The sequence below is a fragment of the Lutra lutra genome, chromosome 13 (genome assembly GCF_902655055.1).
Source record: "Lutra lutra chromosome 13, mLutLut1.2, whole genome shotgun sequence".
Lineage (NCBI taxonomy): Eukaryota > Metazoa > Chordata > Mammalia > Carnivora > Mustelidae > Lutra > Lutra lutra.
This window is the reverse complement of record NC_062290.1, coordinates 11,369,283-11,393,239: the sequence shown is the minus strand read 5'-3', so window position 1 is coordinate 11,393,239 and position 23,957 is coordinate 11,369,283. Positions and strand designations below refer to the sequence as shown.

Sequence of the window (23,957 nt, the reverse complement as noted above, 5' to 3'; positions counted from 1 at the left end):
TGCTTTGTTTTTTTCCACAAGGATTAGTTTTGCCTCTTCCAAAACTCCACGGATTCTATAAGATTTTTTATTCTCTGTCCCCAAACCACGTTGAAAGGGGATACATTATTATATCAAACACCGATGCCCAGATCTTGATATAAATACTGCCTCTGACACCAGAACTACTAGAGTTACCTCCGTGGACTCCTTCTCTGCCCTTTCCTTTCCACTTGGTTTCTGTCCTTTCCTGGTTTGCCCACAGACACTGTTATCTCCATAATGTCCCCACACCTAAATCCACACACCGACCCCCAGACACACACAAAAGCAAAAGACTGTGTTTGGATTTTTCTTCCACTGTCTCACATTTTTTTTTAAAAGATTTTATTTAGTTATTTGACAGAGATCACAAGTAGGCAGAGAGGCAGGCAGAGAGAGAGAGAGGAAGGGAAGCAGGCTCCCTGCTGAGCAGAGAGCCCCACACGGGGCTCGATCCCAGGATCCTGAGACCACGACCTGAGCCGAAGGCAGAGGCCACCCAGGCACCCCCTGTCTCACATTTTTGAAGGCGCCCCCTGCTGCTAAAATCTACATTCGATTTTTACTTTCTAAGGGAAAACTACTGTGGCCATTCACACAGGATTTCTCTAGCCAGGGTCTGGGCAAGGGTGAGGTGTGCGGGGGTGGGGTGTGCAGTGGGGGGGGGGGGGGTGGATTTTATTTCCTCTTGGGCTTTCTCTTAGCCCCTCTTGTATGAATTAATAATAGTCCTTACTAATAGTCCTTACTAATGGGCTAAATTTAGCAGGTACGGGTTACTCCTAATGGGCTTCTTCCTTTGAGCCCAGCTGAGAGCTCCCTGATTTAACAGCAGCAGTACTGTCTGGTAGTTACAAATAAGCCGTCATTCAGTTGCTACATTCTGCTCATGTACCCAAGGCCCCCTTCTTCCCAAACGCCAACCACACTCACTCTTCTCAACACCATACCCTGCGGGTTTCCAGTTCTTGTACTTAGGTCAGCTTCAGAATCTCACCTACGGATTCGGCCTCCCGCAGGTGATACCCGGTATTGTCTTACAAAGCACTCCCCTCCCACTCGAGTCCATTCTTGATCCACGGCGTCCAGTGAAGAGAGAAGACAGACCGGCGTGGGCTGCACACACGTGCTGGTATTACTTAAACATAACCAGACTTGTATGTATCCGGAAACCTCAGCTATCCGGAACCTCGGGGTGAGCTGGTCCGGATGCAACAATTTTCCAGATGGGTGAAGGTTAATCTCTTCACACACGGCTTTTGGAAAATTTAATCATTACCCAAATAAAAATGAGTATTAGTGGCTGGGCCCAGCTGACATGGCAGCCCTGAGTCTGTGCACTAAAAGGTACGAGGCGACGTAGCGTTTTTGGATTTCTTGTTCTTTCTGTTCCTGACCCTTCCCCTCCCTTCTTCATCTTGGCTCTGCCCCAATATTTCTGCAAAGTTGTTCCAGCTTCTCTTTGATCTCTTTAAGCATCCACGAACATCCCTGTGCAAGCCTCTACACGAAAACCATCCATGTTGGGGCGCCTGGGTGGCTCAGTGAGTTAAGCCTCTGCCTTTGGCTCAGGTCATGATCCCAAGGTCCTGGGATCGAGCCCCGCATCAGGCTCTCTGCTCACCGGGGAGCCTGCTTCCTCCTCTCTCTCTGCCTGCCTCTCTGCCTACCTGTGATCTCTCTCTGTGTGTCAAATAAATAAATAAAATCTTTAAAAAAGAAAACCATCCACGCTTCGACCTTGATGCTGTTCCCTGACACCATCAGACCCTCCATCTCTCTCCTCATCACCAAGATTATGGTTCTCAACACGGGCTGCTCTTGAGCATCTTCTAGGAAGCCTTTTACAAAGGAGGACACCTTCTCTCGCAACCAGGGGACTGCAAGCTGACTTGACGAGGAGTTCTCACACGGCCACCATCAGACTGACAAACAGTAGAGAGAAACGCTTGTAGCTGGCGGAGAGTCACCGGTAGAAACGTTAAGTTGAACCCTTTAATAAAGGAACTGGCTGTATACCTTAAGTTAAAAATCCTTATTCCCCAAGCACGCCGGGAAACTGTTTAGCAGTTTCTTATAAAGTTATACAGACTTAAGTTTACCACGGGACCGAGCAAATCCACACCCCCTTATTTACTCAAGAGAAACGAGAATGGGCCCACAGGAAAAACCACAACTCCGCAAAAATGTTTACAAGAGCTCTGTTCATAATAACCCCAAACTGGAAACAATGGGAATGTCCATCAGCAGGAGAGTGGATTCAGCAAACTGTGATATTTTTATACAATGAAATCCTAATGTAAAAAAAAAAAAAAAAAAAAAAGCAACAGACACAACACAAAATCATGGCCGGATCTCCAAACTGTTATGCTGAGCAAAATAAGACAGAGACAAAAAGGCACATACCCGAGTATTCCATTTGGGTGAAACGCAAGAACTGGCCAGATGAAGGTTCTAGCTCTTGTCCGGGGAATATACATGAATGTATACATTGGTCAAGATGAATGTATACATTGGTCAAAACTCAGTGAACTATACACTTAAGATCTGTGCATTTCAGTGTAAATTTTAACTCCATTTTAAAGAATGGACGGAGCCGCCAAAGGATTGAATGTGTAATTTTTAAAGAAATGAGACAAACGGAAGAAAAACTATACCTTCCCCACCAGGAACGCTCTCTGACCTGGGAAGGGCTTGTGCAGGAGGGTAAGGGTGGCTAGATTGTTTTTATCAGCCAAAACCCAAACCACCCCAGACAACAAGGCAATAGAGAGCCAACCTGTTCAAAGCAAAGAGTGTTAGATCTGTAAGTGAGAAACACAGTGTGGGGGGGGGTGGGTACAATATGTCCCATTTTTGGAAAAGAAATAGCAATTAGGTCCACCGCCTGTTTAGGTGAGATCATCTGAACACATGGAGGGAGACCCCCAGTTATTAGCAAGAATTTGGGGTAACTAGCATGGTGGGGAGGGAATGAGGAAGAGTGTCCCCTTCCCCAGAAAGATTTCATTGGTCAAACAGCCTCCCTAATGGAAAACAACAATTATGATACGGTCCCACTGATGGAAATTGTGTTTTTATGTATATAAAGACGTGCCCCAAAAATCTGCCAAACAGTTAATCGCGCTTACCCAGAAGAGTGAAATTTCAAGTGATTTTTAAGTTCTTTCCTATATGTTTATGACTTGTCCGAATTTTTACAGTTTTATAATCAGATACAATCACAGAGTGGGTTTGTATGGTGAGGATAAATGTTTAATTAAAAATACACTTAAAGGGAGCCAGGGTAGCTCAGTGGGTTGAGCCTCTGCCTTCAGCTCAGGTCATGATCTCAGGATCCTGGGATCGAGTCCCGCATTGTGTTCTCTGCTCAGCAGGGAGCCTGCTTCCCCCCTCTCTGTCTGCCTGCCTCTCTGGCTACTTCTGATCTCTCTATCAAATAAATAAATAAAAATCTTTTAAAAAATAAAATAAATAAATAAAAATACACTTAAAATATAAAAAGATAAGGATGCCTAGACCCCTCCCCCTCTCTAGGCCAATGGAGAATCTTTGGGAATGGGGCTCCACCCAGTTAGAGGATTCTTTACAAAGTCCCCTCAAGTGAGTCTAATGGGTATCCAGGATAGAGAACCACAGAATTTCTCAGGAAAGTCCATTAAATTTATCTTTGACCCCTCGCAATCTGGCTTCTGCTTTTCCAAGAGCTACCAAAGCTCCCTTTCCACTACTGCCCTCTGAGTCCTCTCCTCTCTCAGGCTCTACCCACTCTCATTATCTATTCATCACTCAAGGTCCACATCACATACCTATATTCCTTATCTTTGCCCGGATACAAGCCCTTCTTTCTCTGCATGCCCCAGGCGCTGTCTCCCTCTGAAGGCCAGACCTGGCGGATCTACCTGCCACTGGACACGTATCCATTCCCTCTGCAAACACCACTCAAGCGTTCGCCGTGCTTGTCCCGTTCCGCTTCACATCATAAACTTCTAGGTCAGGAACGAGGTCTGACTTTCCTTTCTACTCTCAGCAGCCTCTCTAATCAGTGTCTTGACATAAGAGGAGCTACAGTTTTGCCAAACTATCTTTCCAGATAGGGCAACTTTTCACTTTCAGCCTGGGTCTGGCCTCTTTGCCCCTTCTAATTGGCTGTGTGATGAGTAATTGGAAAACCAAGCTTGGCTCAACGTTTTGTTTCATTCCTGGGAACTCTGTCTGTGAAGGAGTGGGAGGCAGCTCAGGGGACCACTGAGAACTCCCAAATTAATAGAGAAGCTGACATTGCCCTTGGGGAGATCCCAGCTTGGAAGAAGGGAGGAGACAGGTGTATGGAGATCTCTGGTCCAAAAAACCGAAAAGGATATATGCCTGAGAGGTGGACATGTAGGACACTCTGGAAGATTATCTTTCCTAGGGGTTCAGGGACTGTCTCCTGAAGGAGTTAATCTTTGGATGGAGCTGTAAAGGACTGATATTTGGAGGAACAAGGACTGAGAAATAGGGAATTTGCAGGGAGAGATGGTGTTGTTAAAAGTAAGAAAATAGGGCCATGCCAGGCGGTCTTTGGAGCAAGGACAGGCAGTGCGAGCTGCCTCCAGGAGCTGGCAAGATGAGGGTGAATTGCACAGGGCCTATAAAACCAGAAAAGGCTGTGAGCCTGGGATCCCGTGACGGAAGCTCATTAAACAACAGTGTGACAAAATCGGAAAACTTGTGAAGGAGTGTGCAGAGAGAGCACCAGGTTTGTGGTGAATCCCTGAGTCTGCCCATCGGGGAAGGCCGGGGCTTTATCAGTGTTTTGAGAAATGCGGCCCCCCCTCCAGCAGAATCCTCGTGGTTTCTAAGGGGCCACACTGCCTTGTCACCAAGTCCCAAGTAGCTGAGACAGACTATAGCTTCTCAAGACTCCAGTCCCTGCGCTTTGGGCCACAGGGAAATATGTGTCACTGAGAAGTCGTTTTCAATAGTCCAAAGTTGGCCAGCAATTGGGTATACACCCAAAAGAACTGAAAGCAAGGTCTCAAAGAGATATTTGTATGCCCATTTTTATGGCACTTGACTATTTTTGTGGTTAAAAGAATCATAGGTATGTGTGTGCAGTGGAATATTATGGTTGCCAGAGGCAGGACTGGGGTGGGAAGGGCAGGGGGAGGCCCCGGAGAGCGAGGGAGCTGTTTAATAGGTTCAGAGTTTCAGTTTGGCAACAGAAAAAATGTTCCCGAGATCGGCTGCACAACAATGTGTATGTGCTTCAACCACTGAACTAAACTCTGAAAAATTAAGACGGTACATTTTATGCAACCACATGCATTTTGCCACAATCAAAAATTAAAAGAAAATATCAGAGATTTTGCAGGTCCACAATCTCTTCTCCACAATACTGAAATTCAATAAGCCCCGAAAACCAGACATTGTGCTGACAGCCTGTTGCCCCAAAGTCTGGGGGGAGGGGGTGCGGGGGGTGCTACAGCGTTAAGTCGTGTCTGCATCAGGTTCATCTTCTCAAAAATCGGGAAAACTCTGAAACACAGCCGGCCTCCAGAAGTTTCCGAGACAGGACTGCTCTCCTGTATTCAGATCACCTCCACTTTCCCCCTTTGGAGGAGACCGAGCCATTCCCTAACTAACTAACGACACAGGCATCTTACTGTGGCTCTGGGGCTCGGCTAGCTGGTCCCTGCTTTGGAAACAAAATGCCTGAATTCAGCCAGGGCAAGTGGGAAAACGAAACAAAGAGCAGGCTTCCCTCGTGGCTGCTGCGGGACACACGCTGCCCACCGCCCCCCCCCGCCCCCAGGAAAGCCAGGGTCTGAGCAGGTGCACAGCGATGGTTTAGGACGACTTACCAGATCACACCTGGGCACGCTGGACACAAACTGGGCGCCCTGGCATCCGAGGATAAATCCAGCCAGATTTAAGAGGACACACACCACGGAGAGCAGCACAAAGAGATTCACCTGAAGTGGCAGGAAAAGAGGCCGTTAGAAAAGACAGTAGCTAAATTCAGAGTTTTATCTGAGTAAAAATAAATAAATAAAATTCATATTCTCTTCCTAGAGGACACACATTTTTTTTTTTAAGTCAGAACCATGTTATTCATGTACCAACATTTTGCTCATGTTGTAAAACTTTAAAACTGTGTTGAGGAGGACTACTGACTCTCAAGTCTTGTCAATAATTTCAAGACCCTCATTTTTTTTGCCTCGCTCTGCATCTAAGGAAGTTCTGACTCCCTAGATCTGATCTGTTCATTGCATTAAAGCCATGGCCAATTCCTCCTTGAGCCCTTGTTATTTTTTTCTGAGTTTTGCAGGATGAATTGGTAAGTAGATAAATGGAGAATTCTAGCATGTTCTACTAGAACCCAGGAAAGTTGGAGCACTCAGAGCCCTTACTGGCCAGAAGTAAAAACAAAAGTAAGTCTTTTCTCAGTTCCAAACAGTGTAGGTACTAAAAAATAAGTCTACAGTGATCTTCTATGTACTTTTCTCCAAAGCTAAATGTTCCATATGTTACACTAAATAATTCAGAATTGACAGCAATCAACCAAGAGGCCAGATTTTACTTAGTGCCAATTAGAGACTGCTATAGCTTTTCAACTTGAGGACTATATTTATGATCAAAATCAAATCTCATCGCAAATAGAAAGGATTGGAGCTAATGATGATCAGCGTTGGCACCCAGCATCAGTCCAGATAGCAAATGCCAGAGTTGGCTGGGAAGTGAGTTCTCACGTGAACTCTAGTTCGGAAAGCCTGCTGTGTGTTGTGGTATTCCAAGAAGCTTGAAAGCATCTCCCCTAAACCCATGTTATGAGTCAATATTTAATATCACATGATTTTTTTTCCTAAGAGGAATTCTTTCTGCCTCTCCAGGAGTAGTCTGACCTCTGCTCCTCTCCTTGTTTTGTTGATCTCTAAAAGGGCTATGCGTGCTGTCATCAAATCTTGGGGGAACTGCCGGCCGCAGCTGCTGTGTTACTATTTCTCATGATTTGTCAGTGTCTGTGGGGCTTAACTGGGTCAGGAGCAAGTATAGCCACCCCTCTCCCCCAGGCACAATGTCAGTCATTATCATGCCAAAGCTTTGGAAAATGAGGAAGCCCAGTTGGCCAAGGACAGAACATGATCTTCTCACCTGGGCTTCTCCAATGCACCCGCAGCAGCTACTCAAAGACACCTAATACATCTGGAATCTTCACACCCAGTAACATAGTTATTGTTATTATGGGGAAGTCTAACTTTCCTTTGAAAATTATCTTTTCATGCAACATCAGATGCCTTGAAAAGAAGGCATGGTTATAATCCTTATGCCCACCAGCACATCACAAATCTTCATAACTATGGGGCACCTGGTGGCTCAGTCAGTTCAGCGCAACTCTTGGTTTCAGCTCAGGTCATGATCTCAGGGTCTTGAGATCAAGACCCATATGGGGCTCTGTGCCCAACTCAGAGTCTGCTTGTCCCTCTCCTTCTGCCCTTCCCCCATGTGCTCGCTCTCTCTCTCTCTCTCTCTCAAATAATCTTTTATAAATAAATAAATTAAAGTCTTCATAACTAGTGATTAGCAGCATCAGATATAGAAAGAGTGAGGGTTCATTACTTCCAGCACAGGTCCCCAAATCTGTTTATTAAAATCTTCAATCCACGGGGCGCCCGGGTGGCTCAGTGGGTTAAGCCTCTGCCTTCAGCTCAGGTCATGATCCCAGGGTCCTGAGATCGAGCCCCGAATCAGGCTCTCTGCTCAGCAGGGAGCCTACTTCCCCCTCCCCCTCTGCCTGCCTCTCTGCCAACTTGTGATCTCTCTCTGTCAAATAAATAAAATCTTAAAAAAAAAAAGTTTAAAAAATAAATAAATAAAATAAAATCTTCAATCCAGCTCATCAAATGACACTGTTAAGAAAACCAGTAGGCAAGCCACAGACTGGGAGAAAACATTTCATGCATGTATTAAACAAAGAACCTTTATCCAGGATATAGATATAACTCCTCAATTCAATAATAATAAAAAACAGACAACACAAAATCGGGCAAAAGACTTAGATATTTCACAAAGGAAGACATAGGAATGGTTGATAAGCCCACGAAAAGTTACTCAAAATCATTAGTCATCATGAATGCAAATTAAAACCACAGTGAGATACCACTTCACATCAACTAGAATGATTAAACTTAGAAAGAATGACAAGCATTGTCATTGTCATTGTTGGCGAGGACGAGGAGCACACAGACTCTCCCGTGTTGCTTGTCTTGAATATAAAATGGTGCTGCCACTTCTTAAAAACTAAATGTAAATTTCCTTGCCAAAGGATTCCAAATACTGTTGACCCTTGTACAATGCAGGGCTCAGGGGTGCTAACCCTGAACCCCGGCATGCAGTACAAAATCAGAATATGACTTCCGAATGTCCATAAACTTAACTATTAATAGCCTACTATTGACCAGAAGCCTCGCCAATAACAGAGTCAGTTAACACATATATTGCTTGTTATATGTGTTATATACTACATTCTTACAAGAAAGGAAGCTTGAGAAAAGAACATGTTATTAAGACAATCATAAGGGAGAGAAAATATTTACAATTCTGTACTATATTTATTAGAAACAAAATCTGGGGGTGCCTGAGTGGCTCAGTCAGTTGACCATCTGCCTTTGGCTTGGGTCATGATCCCAGGGTCCTAGGATGGAGCCCTGCATCGGGCTCCCTGATGAGTGGGGAGTCTACTTTTCCTTCTCCCTCTGTGTGCTCTTTCTCTCTCAAATAAATCTAAAAAAGAAAAAGAAAAAAGAAAGAATCTGCATATAAGTGGACCCATGCAGTTCAAACCTCTGTTGTTCCAAGGTCAACTGTGGTTTATGGAAATAGTCCATCCTTGACTCCCTACTCCCTAACTATGGGTTGTACCAGGTGAATTCCTTCCAAAGAATACACATGGAAGGGAGAGAGGGAGCAATCTTCTAGTGGAGAAACCTGAGAAGCCAGGGGACCAAGGTTAATATCGCTGATAAGTCACGTGGACGGCATGCACCCTTGACATGATGTGATGAAAATGGCATTTTACGTCCGAGTTCTTGCTCTGCCAAACTGATGATAACCTCAGTCTAATCATAAGAGAAACATCAGATAATTCCAATTGAGGTCCGTGCTACAAAATACCTGACAAGTACTCTGCGAAATGGTCAAGTTCATCAAAAACAAGAGAAATCTGAGAAACTGTCACAGCCAAGCTGAACCTAAGGAGACATGACAAGCAAACATAATGTGGCCTCCTAGGCTGGGATAAGGGACAGAAAAAGAACATTAGATACAAATAAGAAAATCTGAAGAGTACGGATTTTAGTTGATAATAATGTATCAATATTGGTTTGTTAGTTGTGACAAATGTACTATACTAAAGTAAGGTGTCAATGATGGGGAAACTGAGTATGGCATATACATGACCTCTATTATCTTTAAAATATTTCTGTAACTCTAAAACTGTTCTACAGTAAAACGTGTAATTTAAAAACTGCAAAAAAAAAAAAAAAATCTGAATATACACCTTCCTTTTGACCTGCTCTTCCTCTCCTAGGAACAGACCCAAAGAAATGACTGCAGTTACCCACAAAAAGACTTACAGAAGAATGTTTACAGCAGCTTTGTGCATATTAGACCAAAAGTGAAAATAACTCAAAATATCCAAGAGCAGGAGAAAAAGTAAACATATTGTGGTATTTCCAAATAATGGAATACTTCCAGCAATAAAGGGAACACACTACTGATGTACAAGAACACATAGAAGCTCAAACACGTTGAGTGAAGTAAGCCAGATATTATATGATTCCACCTACATGATGTTCAAGAAAAGACAAAATAATCTTGGTGATAGAAATCAGAAGACTGATGCCTATTTGGTGGGGGGTGGGGATTGACTAGAAAGAAAGGGGAGAATTGTCTGAAATGATAGAAATGTTCCATATGTTGTTTGGGATGTTGTCTACATTGGTGTATCCAACTCTCAAAACTTAGCTAATTTTAGAACACTTTTGATCAGGGATTTATATAAATTATATTTAGTATATTTTTTTAAAAATTTTTATTTATTTATTTCACAGAGAGAGATCACAAGTAGGCAGAGAGGCAGGCAGAGAGAGAGGGGGAAGCAGGCTCCCCACTAAGCAGAGAGCCCGCTGTGGGGCTTGATCCCAGGACCCTGAGATCATGACCCGAGCCAAAGGCAGAGGCTTAACCCACTGAGCCACCCAGGTGCCCAATTATATTTAGTATATTAAAAAGAAAGTAAGATGGGCGCCTGGGTGGCTCAGTTGGTTGGGCGACTGCCTTCAGCTCAGGTCATGATCCCGGAGCCCCGGGATCGGGTCCTGCATTGGACTCCCATCTCCACGGGGAGTCTGCTTCTCCCTCTGACCTTCTCCCCCTCATGCTCTCTCTCACTCTCTCTCTCTCAAATAAATAAATAAAATATTTTTAAAAAAGAAAAGAAAAAAGAATGTAAGAAAGACAATTCTGAATCCATCTGCCAGGACAGGAGTGTGAGATCATACAATGAATGGGGCTACTTCGTGAACGTCGGAATAACAAACGAGCTGAGAGAATGTTCCAGAGGTTCACTGCCTGGTAGACTTAGCTCCTCTCCTGCACTGGATGGTTTGCCAACAAGAAGTCAGAGTCAGATCACCAGAACACCAGCCCCAGAATGAGGACACAGCCAAGGCACATAGGCTGTGTACAAAATCACCGTGCCCTTTTCCCCAAACTTATTCCTTCCTGTGGCTTTTTTATTACTATCATTAAAACTCTGGCCGAGCTTACTGGCTATTTGGTCATTCAAATTAGTCTAGTGCAGACAACAGCAGCATGTATCAGACATGGGAGCTAGTAGGATACCAAGCTTGTCTCCTTCAGAGGCTGGATCAGGTTCAAGGGTGTATAATAGTGGAGCTACAAGGGACCCAGCTGGGATTTACAGGGACTTTCAGGATAGACTTCTCTGGCTTTAACCCAGCTATAATTGTGTAAGTTCCAAGACCCAAATTTCCATCCCACTCATCACCAGAGAGTGTCCTCGCAAACAGAAGGCAGGAAGACATCAGCTACTAAGGAGGAACATCCTAGTCACAAAGTCTGCTCAGCTCTGTTTGCAAAGGGCAAGGATTTCTTACATTTCTTATATTGTCATCATTCTTGCTTTTTATTTTTTTTAAATTTTTAAAGATTTTATTTATTTATTTGACAGAGAGAGACAAAGCGAGAGAGGGAACACAAGCAGGGAGAGTGGGAGAGGGAGAGGGAGAAGCAGGCTCCCTGCGGCAGAGAACCTAATGTGGGGCTCCATCCCAGGACTCTGGGATCATGACCTGAGCCGAAGGCAGACACTTAACAACTGAGCCACCCAGGCGTCCCAATTCTTTCTTTAAAAAAAAAAAATCATTGCAGGTGACTTGAATTTCTCTTTCTGGCAAGCAACTGAATTTGGAATAAAGACACCTGGTTCGTTTGCCATGATATTTAAAAAAAAAATTTTTTTAAGATTTTATTTATTTGACAGCGATCACAAGTAGGCAGAGAGGCAGGCAGAGAGAAGCAGGCTCCCCGCGGAGCAGAGAGCCCGATGCAGGGCTTGATCCCAGGATCCTGGGATGATGACCTGAGCAAGAAGGCAGAGGCTTTAACCCACTGAGCCACCCAGGCACCCCTGCCGTGATATTTTAAGCAATCTCTGTGAGACTCACTTTTCTCATCAAACAGGTCTATATTCCTAGCCACCTCAAAAGATTAATGAGAGAATCACATAAAATGTTGTCCAAAAAAGTCCTCTGCATGCTATAGAATGTTATGCAATTGGTCTCATTATTTATAATAATAGGCACTTCCCTTTGGGGGAGCAGCTTATTATCACAAAATGGATTTCATAGGCCCAGTACCGGCATTTTCTCCTTAACACTTGGGACGTACTGGAGTTAATGGCAGCTAGAGAGACACTCTGATTGTAAGAATAATCTGCAGGTATACTGTTTCCAAAACTTCTCTAAGAATTCTTCCTACAGCCTGCAGATAAGTTCCTAAGGGAACTCACTCCATGTTGACCTTGGAGCCTTGTGCGGAAAACATCTCCTGACCCTCTCGCCTGAGCCCTTCCCAAGGAGGCTGGCCTGTGAAGACTATATCCATGGGTCCCCTTTGGTCTCTTGTCTTTAGTGAAGTTCAGCCATTGGGGGGCCTTGCAGAAGACTGGAAGGAGGGAGGAGGGTGAAGGTGGGTAGTTATTCCATAGGTTCCCTCCCTGTAGGCTGTGTCCCTTAATGAAAAGCCACAGGTTCTTTCAAGAGATCCTCTGTCTCTGATTCCAAATTCCAGATTCTGGTCAGGCCTCGGGACAGTCCCAGCTTCACTGTTTCCTACACCTTGCCCATTCCTTCATGAACAAGCCCTTTATGAACCTCTTCTCAAGGTATAATTTTCTTGTTATCTGTGCCCTGCCAGGACCTTGACTGATATTCTCTATAAATTTCTTCCTTGCATTTGACCTATATTTTTTCTGATCTCTAAGCTTCGTTCCTATTGTTCTCAACTCACAGTCATCACCACCTGCCCAGCGAAGGGAACACCATGGGTTACATACAGTTCCTGAATTCTACCAAGACCAACTCATCATTGGGATTTACCATCAAGAAACGGAAAAGCCCAGAGTTGATGCAGAAGGGTCCTTCTAGAACTTGGATTTTAGACATGAAAGACAGGGGGACCCCAAAAGTGAAGGCTTGCCCTCCGTAAAAGCCCAACCGGGGGCTTTTAAGGGTAAGGTACAAAATCCAAGATCCAAAGAGCTGGTCCTCTCCCAGGACAGGCAACATAAGTGATACTTTTATGCCTTGGGTTTTACCGTTATGAACTTGAGCCAGGAGTATTTTGTGATATGCACAGACCAGTAGTTTGGTGCAAAGGCATTATGCTTTGCATAACGGAATTCAGCTCCGCTCTGATCTCTTGCAAGCGCGCCCCAGGCCACCCCAGGTCTCAATAAAAGCAAGTTTGGGGAACTTGAGGCCACCGAGAAGGAATATAACTTTCAATTTGCCTGTTCCCACCTGCTAAAAATTCCTCAGAATCCCCATCACCTAATGTCATTAAATAATTATGCCTCTCACAGCTTGGTATTGTTGAATGTGTCCTTTGGTACAAGAGTTCATTCCCTAACTAGGTTGACCTTTCCCTACTGTACAAGGACCTGTATTTTGCTGCTTCTTCCCCACTGCTCCAGACTCAAAATGCATCTGAAATGCGCCCAGGCACGTTTAAATAAATAGATGGTTCCAGAGATCGTGTGGAAGTAGCGTGGTTTCAAAATGAGAGGTTTAGTATGGTGGAGTGAACATAAGCATTTAGTGCTACCAATTCCTAAAAACCCATTACAGTGGCAGCAAAGGAAATGTTTTAAATGCAGAAATACATAAGGATGGAAAGAACAGGAAAATGGCACCACAATTTTAGAAGCTGGAAAGCCAGTGGGCCAGTGTGAACTGGACTCAGGGGCTCTGAGAAAAGAAATTCCTACAAGAGCCACGAGGGAAGCCAAAACCACAGGATTCACTCCTCAAACTCTCCAAATGTTCAGGAATGGGTGGTGGCCGTGACAGTGGGGCTAAAAACGGGACTGGCTGAGAGTCTAAGAAGCCATTAGAAATTGGTACAACCACTGTGAAGAAGCACTAGCATTTGCTCTTCCTCACAAAATTCAACACACACCGGCCTACGGCTCAGTAGTTCACTTTAGGTATACGCCCAAGATGAATTAATGCATATGTGCCCCAGAAGACACGCCCAGACACGTCAGAGCACTGGTTCATACTAGCCCCAAACTGGAAACAATCCCCATGACCAAGAAGAGAAAGGATGGACAAATTAGAGGAAGCTCATAAAGGAACTAAAACTCAGTGCTACGTTCTGAATGTCTGCGTCCCCCCAAAATATATTTGTTGAGATCCTAACTCTAAGGTTTTGGCGTTGGGAGGTGGTGCCTCTGTGGGATGATGAGGTCATGAGGGCGGAGCCTCTGGAGTGGGATTCGTGAATCTGTGTGTGTGTGCGCGTGTGCATGCACTCACGCGGGTGTGCGCTTCCATTTAAATATCAGAAGCTCACCAAATTCTTTCCTCATGAAAAGAAACTTCTAGAAACTTCCAATTTAAAAAATACTATCACTTCAGAATTCTTTCCCTTTGTGCTCTTCTTTCTTCCTTTTTCTTTCTTCCTTTCTTTCTCTCTTTCTTATTTTTAGAGAGAGGGAGGGGAGAAGGAGCACATGGACAGGGAGAGACAGAGAGAATCTTAAGTGGGCTCCACCCCCACTGCGGAGCCCTGTGTGGGACTCGATCTCACAACCCTGAGATCATGACCTGAGCCAAAATCAAGAGTCAGACACTCAACCAACTAAGCCACCCAGGGGCCCCTTTTTAGTCATCTTTCAATTTCCCAAAAAATACCCCTGGAAGTCATTTAAACACTTTTCCCCCATTTACGGCCTTTTGATACTGCTCAAGGTAAATGAAGACCAAAATACACTTTTTTCCCGTGGGGCACAAAATCTGATCCAAAGACACAAAGACATAGGTGGTCTTAAATTATACTGAACAAGTGGATGGAGGAACCCACCAATCGATCAATAAACACAGGAAAGAGAGCCAATTCTTTATGATAAGCACTACATGGAGGCATCGTGCATTCTTACTAACATTCTGGAACAAACACAGAACAGATCTGAAGGGCAAACATGATTACTATCACGGCTTGCATGAAAATGGCTACCACCAGTGCTCCTGGTGGGAACTACCACTTTCTAGAGAAAGAAGGTGGGAAGGATTGGGACTCCTGTCCCATTATATCAAAGGAAGTAGGAATGTAGGTGGTGAATGAGTGGGTAGAAGAACGAAGCACACAGTCCTTAGAATTTAAGTTATATTTTCCCACTGAAACAAGAACGTTGTGGAATCAAGCTGGGAATCTGACCAGCATTTTAACATTTATGTCCTAAGCACCAGGGAGTCCAAGCTCCAAACCACTGATTAGTCACTGGTTAATAAGACGAATGTCATAGGACCTTTGACAGTTAATGTCACTGTGCAGTTAGCTCTTAACATTTAACATTTTAATTCCGTTTGGGGAACCATTTTAATACAAACATGTAGAATCATGAGCAAAGTTATTGGAGTACAGCACAAAGACGCTGGAAAAAAGATTGAAGATATCAAAGGAATACTTTTCTGAACTACGTTAGCAAAATGAATGTTAAGATTGACCACCCAGCACCATGGCAACCAACAAAGCATAACAAATCACAGGCCACTCGCAAAGCCCAGACTCCTGCTGCTTTCAACCTATTTCAGGAGCTCACACATGCACTGACTTGGTCTGCCCACGTGCCTGTAATCCTTGGATCCCTAACGAACCTACTCTGGGGCTTCACTTCCTTGACACCCTTTAAAACTTCTTCCAGAAGCTTGGCAGATATGTTACCAATGTCCAGACTCGTTCTCCTTGCCAACAAGCAAAACACAGGCCCGTTGCTGTGAATATGGAACTAGCCGTCTCCCTTTCCTCCCAAAGATAGTTAAGTATCAGATTTACTCACATTATGGCTGTCCCCAGATTCTCTTTTATAAAGTGTTTAAAATATAATAACATTTATTTCCAGTCCCAGGCTTCTTCCCATCCCCGCCCCCCGAATAAGACAAATTATTGTCAGTTTGGGACACAGCTTCGAGGTGAGCTTATAACCTCGGTTAAAGCATTTATAACTGAGAGTTGCTAATTCCTGGTGAACACGTTCAAATCTCAGGGGTACTTTCGAGGCTCCTTGCTTGTGAAGAAGAAATCCTGCCTTACCATGGGTCCCTTTCCCCTGTTCCCTTGCAGACACCCTGTTCCCTTGCAGACCACCCCCCAGCCTCAGTCTCCCAGGCTTTCCCTTCAGGACATCAGCCTTCATTGCTCAGAAAGGTGACTTTCCTCATGACCTGAGCGATCAGGCTTAGCCGAGGAGAGAGTGCCCTCAGTGCATCTGGCTCCATGATTCCCCGATGCAATGTAGACATTAGACAGCTCTACCGCCCTAAATGCACATGTACTAATTGAGAATGTGGTAAGGACCAGGAAGAAGACACCCTAATGACAGTCTCAAGAGAAATAATCAAGAGGATGATGTGACATGTGAGACTGGCTACTCAAACAAGATGGAAGGAGCAGGAACATGGTTTGCTATGGCCCTTGGGAATAAGGTGGCAGGAGGGAATTGGGATTTGAAGATACCAACAGCCACAGAAAGGGGTTTTCAAAAAATATATTACTTATTTATTTGTTTATTTGACAGAGAAAGAGAAAGCACAAGCTAGGGGAGTGGTAAGCAGAGGGAGAGGGAGAAGCAGACTCCCCGCTGAACAGGGAGCCCAATGTGGGGCTTGATCCCAGGACCCCAGGATCATGACTTGAGCCCAAGCCAGACACTCAACCGACTGAGCCATCCACGTGCCCCGGCCACAGAAAGGTTTAAACCACAGAAAGTTTGCAGATCTGTGATTCTTGAGACACCACTTTTCTTACTTCATTATTCTTTTCTATTTTCCTTTGTGCTTCTCTAATGTTGGTTCTTTCCCTGCTTCTAGTGGCTTCTCCATTGTCAGCTCTGGAGAAGTTATGCAGAGTCAACAGTCTCCACGGATGGCTCCCAGCGAGTCCTCCCTCTGTCCCCATAGGCTGTTCCTCACATCAGGCAATGGAGGACAATGCACACTAGGGAATGTGAGCCAGTCCACAGGAGGAAAGAAGTACGGACCCGGGCTATGACATGAATGAACCGTGAAGCACTCTGCTAAGTGAAGTAAGCCACAGACAAAAGGATATAGTGCATGATTCCACTTATAAGAGACACCTACTGTAGTCAAATTCATAGAGAGAGAAAGTAGAACAGTAATTGCCAGGGGGGAATGAGGAGTTACGGTTGAATGGGTAGAGAGTTTCTGTTTGAGATGATGAAGAAGTTCTGGGAATGGGTAGGAGGGATGGTTGCCCAGCACTGTGAATGTACTCAGTGTCACTGAACACTGTACACTTTCGAGAGTCAAAATGATATATCTTAAAATATGTACATTTTACCCCAATTTATAAGAATTGCAAAAGAAAAAGAGGAAAAGAGGTGGAGTCTAATTCCCAATTTCCATCCCCATCCCCTTGATTCTAGGCTGGTCTTAGGAACTTTTTTGACCAATAGAATGCAACAGACATCAAGTCTGGATCCTAGGAACCCTAATGTACTCTCCCTACTCCACCCTCCGCCCCCCTACCTCCTACCCCCACCCCAGGCCATTGGAACACCTTCTGAGACCCTCCCTTGCAGAATCCAGCCACTGTGCTGGGCAGCTGTTATGTGGGGAAGCCACACATCCATGCTCTAGCCAACAGCTCTTGCTGAACTACCAGCCATGCCATTTATAAACATACACTAAAATACTTGAGAATGAAATGTTGTCAAGGCTGTTATTTATTTCAACACAATCTCATTGCAAGAGAAAGAGAAAAGTCAGGGGTGTAGATGAGATAAGTCTAAACATGAATCAGTGATTATGATAACTGGAACATGAGTACGAGAGAAACTGGAGCTGTTTATTTCTTTCAGATAAGGGCATATTTGAAATTTTCCATATTAAAACTAGAATGAAGAGAAGGTGGAGGAGTGGGACAAAAGGAAATGGGGAGGGGGAGAAGATAAAGGAAAGGGAGGAAGAAAGGAAGAAATAAACCAGTGGACTCTTATCTTCACAAAGTCAACCCCTGGGAAAAAAGGGGGGAAAGTGACAGGAAGAGTCTTCTGGAACAGAGAAGACTAAAGAGACAGAATAATCTAATGGAATGACTGGACCTTGATAGGGTCTTGGATTAAAAAAATGTTATATAACTTTTTCTTAATCAAAAGCTTTTAACTGAAGTATGATCCATGAATATTTCTGTATGTGTGAGTGTATAGTGTGATTAAGAAAAAGTTACATAACATTTTGGAGTAACTGGGGAAATGTTAAAAGGGGCTGAATATTACATGGCATCAGGAAATCACCAATAACTTGGATAAAAGGAAATTACCAATCACTTTCTTAGTTGTGATAATGTTATTATTGTGAGGTAGAAGGATGTCTTATTTTTAGGGAACACTTCACAAAGTATATAGGATTAAAGTATCATAAATCGAAGACTTTGAAAAATGAAGAAACAAAAAGGCAAAAATTCAAGAGGCTCAACATCTACTAAATGTTCCAGGGAGAAAGAGCTAATGGAGGGAAGGAAATAATGAAAGAAACAATAAATAAAAGTGCTCAGTGTTGAAGAAAGACACGTGTCTTCTAACGAAAAGACCTCAATGCCTCACAGAGTAAAAGTACTCAAAAAGGATGAAGCAAAAGAAAACCCATGACTAGACACATCCTCATGTAATTTCAGAACATTGTCAGAAAAATTACCTGAAACTTGGAAAAAACAAAAGAGATTATTGGGTATTCCATTTACTTATCTACTTATGTAATTGGCTATTTTACAACTCTGTAGAGGCACAGTTTAAGTTGTAGATTTTTTTTCAGGAGAGATGAAAATAAGTTCTATCCAATGGAACAGAAAACCTTTAAAGGTACCATGTAGGGGGGCCTACTGGACACCCACTCGTTTTGTATCCACCTCAGCAGCCCCCTCTTAACATGGCCTACAAATACTTAACTTCTCAAATGTTCTTTGAAACAGTTTTCCCTCATTAATGACGCATGTTCACTTTGTGTTTTCCCAGAAGTCATGATGTTTTCTTCTTGAAAATGAAGCTTTATCAATACCAAGGTAAAAAAAAAAAAAAAAAAAAAAAAAAAAATCCTGAAAGCTTCCAGATAAGAAAAAAAAGAGGCTGCTTATTAAGGACCAAGAATCAGTCAGCATCAAGCTTCTCATCGGTGACAGAAATTATCAAGCAATGCCTTCAAATTCTGGATAGAAAACTTTTTTTTTTTTGGACCTAGAATTCTCTATCCAGGTAAACCACCCTTAAAGCGGGAGGGTAAGCAGGAGGGCAAAACAAAGACACATCAAGACATTTAAACCCTGAGAGAGCTCTCCTCTTCCTTCACATCATTTCTGAAATTTTTTATTTGATCATGTTCTCCAGCAAAATGAAAAAGGGATTCAAGGAAAAAGAATACATGAGGCACGAGATCTAAGAAGCAAGAGTTGTAACCCAAGAATACAAAGCAAAGAAATATTCAGATGACATCTGTGCAGCAGGCCTAGAAAACCAGAAAAAAGTCCAAACTAGAACAGGAAGTCAGGAGTCCCAGAAATGTGCAAAGGGAAAAGTGGAACAGCTAGCAAAGAGTGCGATTAGAAGTCAGATGAAGAAACCTCCCACTTAGACTCAATTGATTTTCAACAAGTATTCCAAGACAATTTAATGAGGAAAGTACAGTCTTTATAATAAATGATGTTGGGACAACTGGAGACCCACATTCAAAAGAAAGACCGCAGACCACTGCTTCATACCATATGCAAAAATTGATTCGAAATGGACCACAGACCCAAGCATAAACTAAAACAATAAAACTCTTCCAAGAAAATATAGAAGCAAGTCTTTACAAACTTATTAGATCGAGGCTTCTTAAATACGAATGCTTAGCAACACAAGAAAAAAATAGATAAACTGGACATCATCATGATATAAAAATTTGTGCCTCAAAGGACACCATCAAAAAAGCAAATTGCTAATTGGTAAGAGACTTGTAATAATAATAAAAAAAAAAAAAAAACCAATGGAAAAATGGGCAAGGAATCTAAATAGTCATTCCTCCAAAGCAGATAAGCAAATGACCAATGTGCACATGAAAAGAGGGTCAACATCAAATCAAAGACACGTTGAGAGACCACGCCACAGCTGTAACGTTGGGTCTCATCAACAAGACAGACAATAGGGGTGCCTGGGTGGCTCAGCTTTTAAGTGTCTGCCTTTGGCTCAGGTCATGATTCCAGGGTCCTGGGATTGAGCCCCACATCAGGCTCCCTGCTCAGTGGGAAGCCTACTTCTCCCTCTCCCACTCCCCCTGCTTGTGTTCCCTCTCTCACTGTGTCTCTCTCAAACAAATAAATAAAATCTTGTTAAAATAAAAAAAGACAATAATAAGTGTCGACACAGAAGAACTGGAACCTGTACCCACCCCTGATGGGAATGTAAAATGACACAGCTGCTTAGGGAAACCGTTCCTCAAAATGTTCAACATAGAGTTACCATATGACTCAGCCATTCTATCCTATGTGTATAGGCAAGAGAAACGAAAACTTGTCCAAAAAATCTTGCATGTTCATGTTCGCAGCAGAGTTATTCATGATACCCAGAAAGTGGCCATGATCATCAGCTGATGAATAGATAAATAAAATGTAATACATCCAGAGGCGCCTGGGTAGCTCAGTCATTGAGCGTCTGCCTTTGGCTCAGGTCATGATGCCGGCATCCTGGGATCAAGCCCCACGTCAGGCTTCCTGCTCAGCAGAGAGCCTGCTTCTCCCTCTCCAGATCCCCTGTGCTCATGTTCCCTCTCTCGCTATCCCTCTCTGCCATAAATAAACAAAACCTTTTTTTAAAAAATGTAATACCTCCATCAGTGGAATAGTATCCAACAATAAAAAGGGGAAAAGGCACTAATACATGCTATCATATGAGGGACCCTTAGAAATACTATGCTAAAAAATATGCTGAGCGAAAGAACCCAGTTACAAAGGATCCCATATTATAGGATCCCATTTATCTGAAGTGCCCAGAAGAGGCAAATTTATGGAGACAGACAGTTCATTAGTGGTTTTCTAGGGCTGGGGAATTGCAAGGAAACGGAAAGGACTTTTTTTTAGGATTGATTTATTTTGAGAGACAGAGTGAGTGCGTGCTCTTGCCCATGAGCAAGCTGGATGGGGAGGAGCAGACGGAGGGCGAGAGTCTCAGGCAGACTCCACACTTAGCAAGGAGCCTGACACAGGGCTTGACTTCATGACCCGGAGATCACGACCTGAGCTGAAATCAAGTGTCCAATGCCTGGGGCGCCTGGGTGGCTTGGTTGGTTAAGCGTCTGCCTTCAGCTCAGGTCCTCATCCCAGCATCCGGCTCCGTGCTTGGCAGGGAGTCCGCTTCTCCCTCTGCCCTTCATCCCACTCGTGCTCTCTCACGCATGTGCTCTCTCTCTGTCTCAAACAAATAAAATCTTAAAACAAAGAAAAGAAAGGAAAGGAGAGGAGAGGAGAGGAAAAGAAAGAAAGGGAAAAGAAAAGACAAAAGAAACAAGTGGGACGCTTAACCGACTGATCCACCCAGATGACCCCAATATGGGAGGGACTCCTTTTCTTTTTTAATTTTTTTTAAAGATTTTATTTATTTGACAGAGATAGAAAGAGATCACAAGTAGACAAAGAGGCAGGCAGAGAGAGAAGGGGAAGCAGGCTCCCCACTGAACAGAGAGCCTGATGCAGGGCTCGATCCCAGGATCCTGAGATCATGACCTGAGCCGAAGGCAGAGGCTTAACCCACTGAGCCACCCAGACACCCCATGGGAGGGACTTCTAATGGGTACTGGGTGGTTTGGGGGGTTGATAAAAATGTTGTATGACTGATGGTGGAGATGTTTGTGCCTGTCTGTGAACATATAACAACTACTGAACTGTACATTTTACATGGGTGAATTTATAATGTGTCAAATATAGTTCCATAAAACTGTCGAAGATGACGATGATGACGATAAGGACGGCAGTGGCACAGCGGTCAGATCATCTCTGAGATTAGAGGCTTTCTTTGCCAGGAGAAAAAGAAAAGAGACATTTAGAAACTCCAGAAAAGGAGACTCAGATGCATATTAAAAAAAAAAAAAAAAACCTCCAGAAATAACATAAACATATCTGTCAAAGTCATGGTCCAAAACTGAAGTCAAGTGAAATGTGAGACGGAACCCAGCAAATGACAGAGAAGAAGAAAAAACAACAGATTTGATGTGGTTGCTCAAAACTATCCCCCTTTGAGGGACCACAGGGTTACATTTCCTTTTCTCTAGACTTAATCACTCACAGTGCTGCTACCAAAAATAATGTTGCTGATCCCTTGAGTAAGCAGGGCTCACGGGAGCCAACAAAAAACCACTTTGTTCTCTCCCTCCGTGTTGTTCAAGCCCATGCTGCAGGGCTACTGTGTCCTGACCCCTTAGATAATATCTGGGACTGCACCTGTGACCTCTCTGGTCAATGTCAGGTGCAAAAAAATCCTCCAGTCACTTTAAGTTACAAAAATTCTCATTTCCATAATTAACGTGTCCAGACCTGGGTCCCAGACAAAACTTGAACTTCAGTTTTAGCTTTTCTCTCTCTTTCTTTTTTTTTTTAAGATTTTGTTTGTTTATTCATAAGAGACAGAGACAAAGAGAGAGAGGCAGAGGGGGAGGGAGAAGGAGGCTCCCCGAGGAGCAGGGAGCCGGGTGTGGGACTCAATCCCAGGATCCCAGGACCATGATCCGAGTGGAAGGCGGACAATTAACCATCTGAGTCACCCAGGCACCCCAGCTTTTCTCCCTCTTATCTGACAGGTCACTGTAGGGAAGGAGCCAGCCTGCAGGGGAAAGGCAAGGGACTGACTGCCATCTTCTGTTTCCCTCTTTTTGGGTCCACTTCTCCTAAAGCCTGCCAGCCACAGCTCTGTCCCCTTGGAGAGGAGGGAGTAAGGGGGAGACCGGACCACACTGGTAAAGAAGGTAAGGGCAGTTCACCGGACTCCTCCCGTCTGCTTTGTTTACAGAGCACTTGCTCCTGAACGCTGTTCTTGGTTCCTCTGCGACAGGACTGTGGAGCCTACCATTTCCTTCTCTCAAGCATCAGACAGTGCAGGCCCAGCCTCTCCCAGTTTGGTCTTGGTCCAGGAAAGTACAATGATTTCCCAACAGTGAGGCCACAAGGCACTCCAACCAGCCCTTTAAAATTCCCCAGGCAAGTGCCTGATACCAGTCCAGTCAACCAAGGGACCGGTATCAGGTTCTCCATGGGCTTATCTTAAAGCACTCATTCCCTCCCCCATGAGGAGGTAGACTCAAAATGCCACAGCAATTCAGTAACTTTCTCCAAACCATCTGTCTCTTTAATCCCTAATCTTTTTATAGGCTGGGGGCTGGAGATCAGCTAAGGGTTGCAAAACTGGTTTTTACCCAGAAGTTTTACAAGTCCTGCTTCAACAGCCTAGCACTGGAATGTGGAAGCTGTTGGCATCTCCTCTACGAAATGCAGCCCCAGGTGAATCTGAAAATAAAGAATCCGAGGGTGCCTGGGTGGCTCAGTGAGTTAAGTGTCTGTCTTTGGCTCAGATCACAATCTCAGCACCCTGGGACCCAGCCCCAGGATTGACCCCAGAGTCGAGCTCCTCACTCAGTGGGGCGTCTGCTTGTCCCTCTCCTTTTCCCTCTACCCCTTCCCCCCTCTCTCAAATAAATAAAATCTTTAAGAATAATTTTAAAAATTTTTAAATAAAGACTCCAATTCTCACATCCTATTACAATCATGTTCATATAGTGAAAATACTGCAAGGCCCATTGTTGGTTTTTGCTCTTTTAGACACGATTTAAGATCAAAATCTGAATGGTATAATAAAGTTGAAGAGCAGGGTGTAAATGTTAAAACACGGAGCATCTAAAAGTAATGGTTTTACTATCAGAAGGCGGCAGAAGGAGGAAAAAAGTAGATTTGAGGGCTAATTCCTTCATCTTATAAAAAGGAGTCAAAAGATACTACCTCAAATTAATGAATTAAGAAACAGAAGTTTATAAAAATTACTTAAAATTATGGGGCGCCTGGGTGGCTCAGTGGGTTAAGCCGCTGCCTTCGGCTCAGGTCATGATCCCAGGTCC

General features: G+C 43.9%; 1 protein-coding gene across 2 annotated transcripts in view; it reads right to left on the bottom strand.

Annotated features, from left to right (window-relative positions):
* Positions 1-23,957, bottom strand: part of ENTREP1 (endosomal transmembrane epsin interactor 1) — a 61,897-nt gene that overhangs the window by 18,672 nt on the left and 19,268 nt on the right. For both annotated transcript variants that reach the window (XM_047700379.1, XM_047700378.1), the window contains exon 3: positions 5,868-5,978. In XM_047700379.1, coding sequence (XP_047556335.1) covers positions 5,868-5,978 — 111 coding nt within the window. The remainder of the gene's footprint in view (positions 1-5,867; positions 5,979-23,957) is intronic.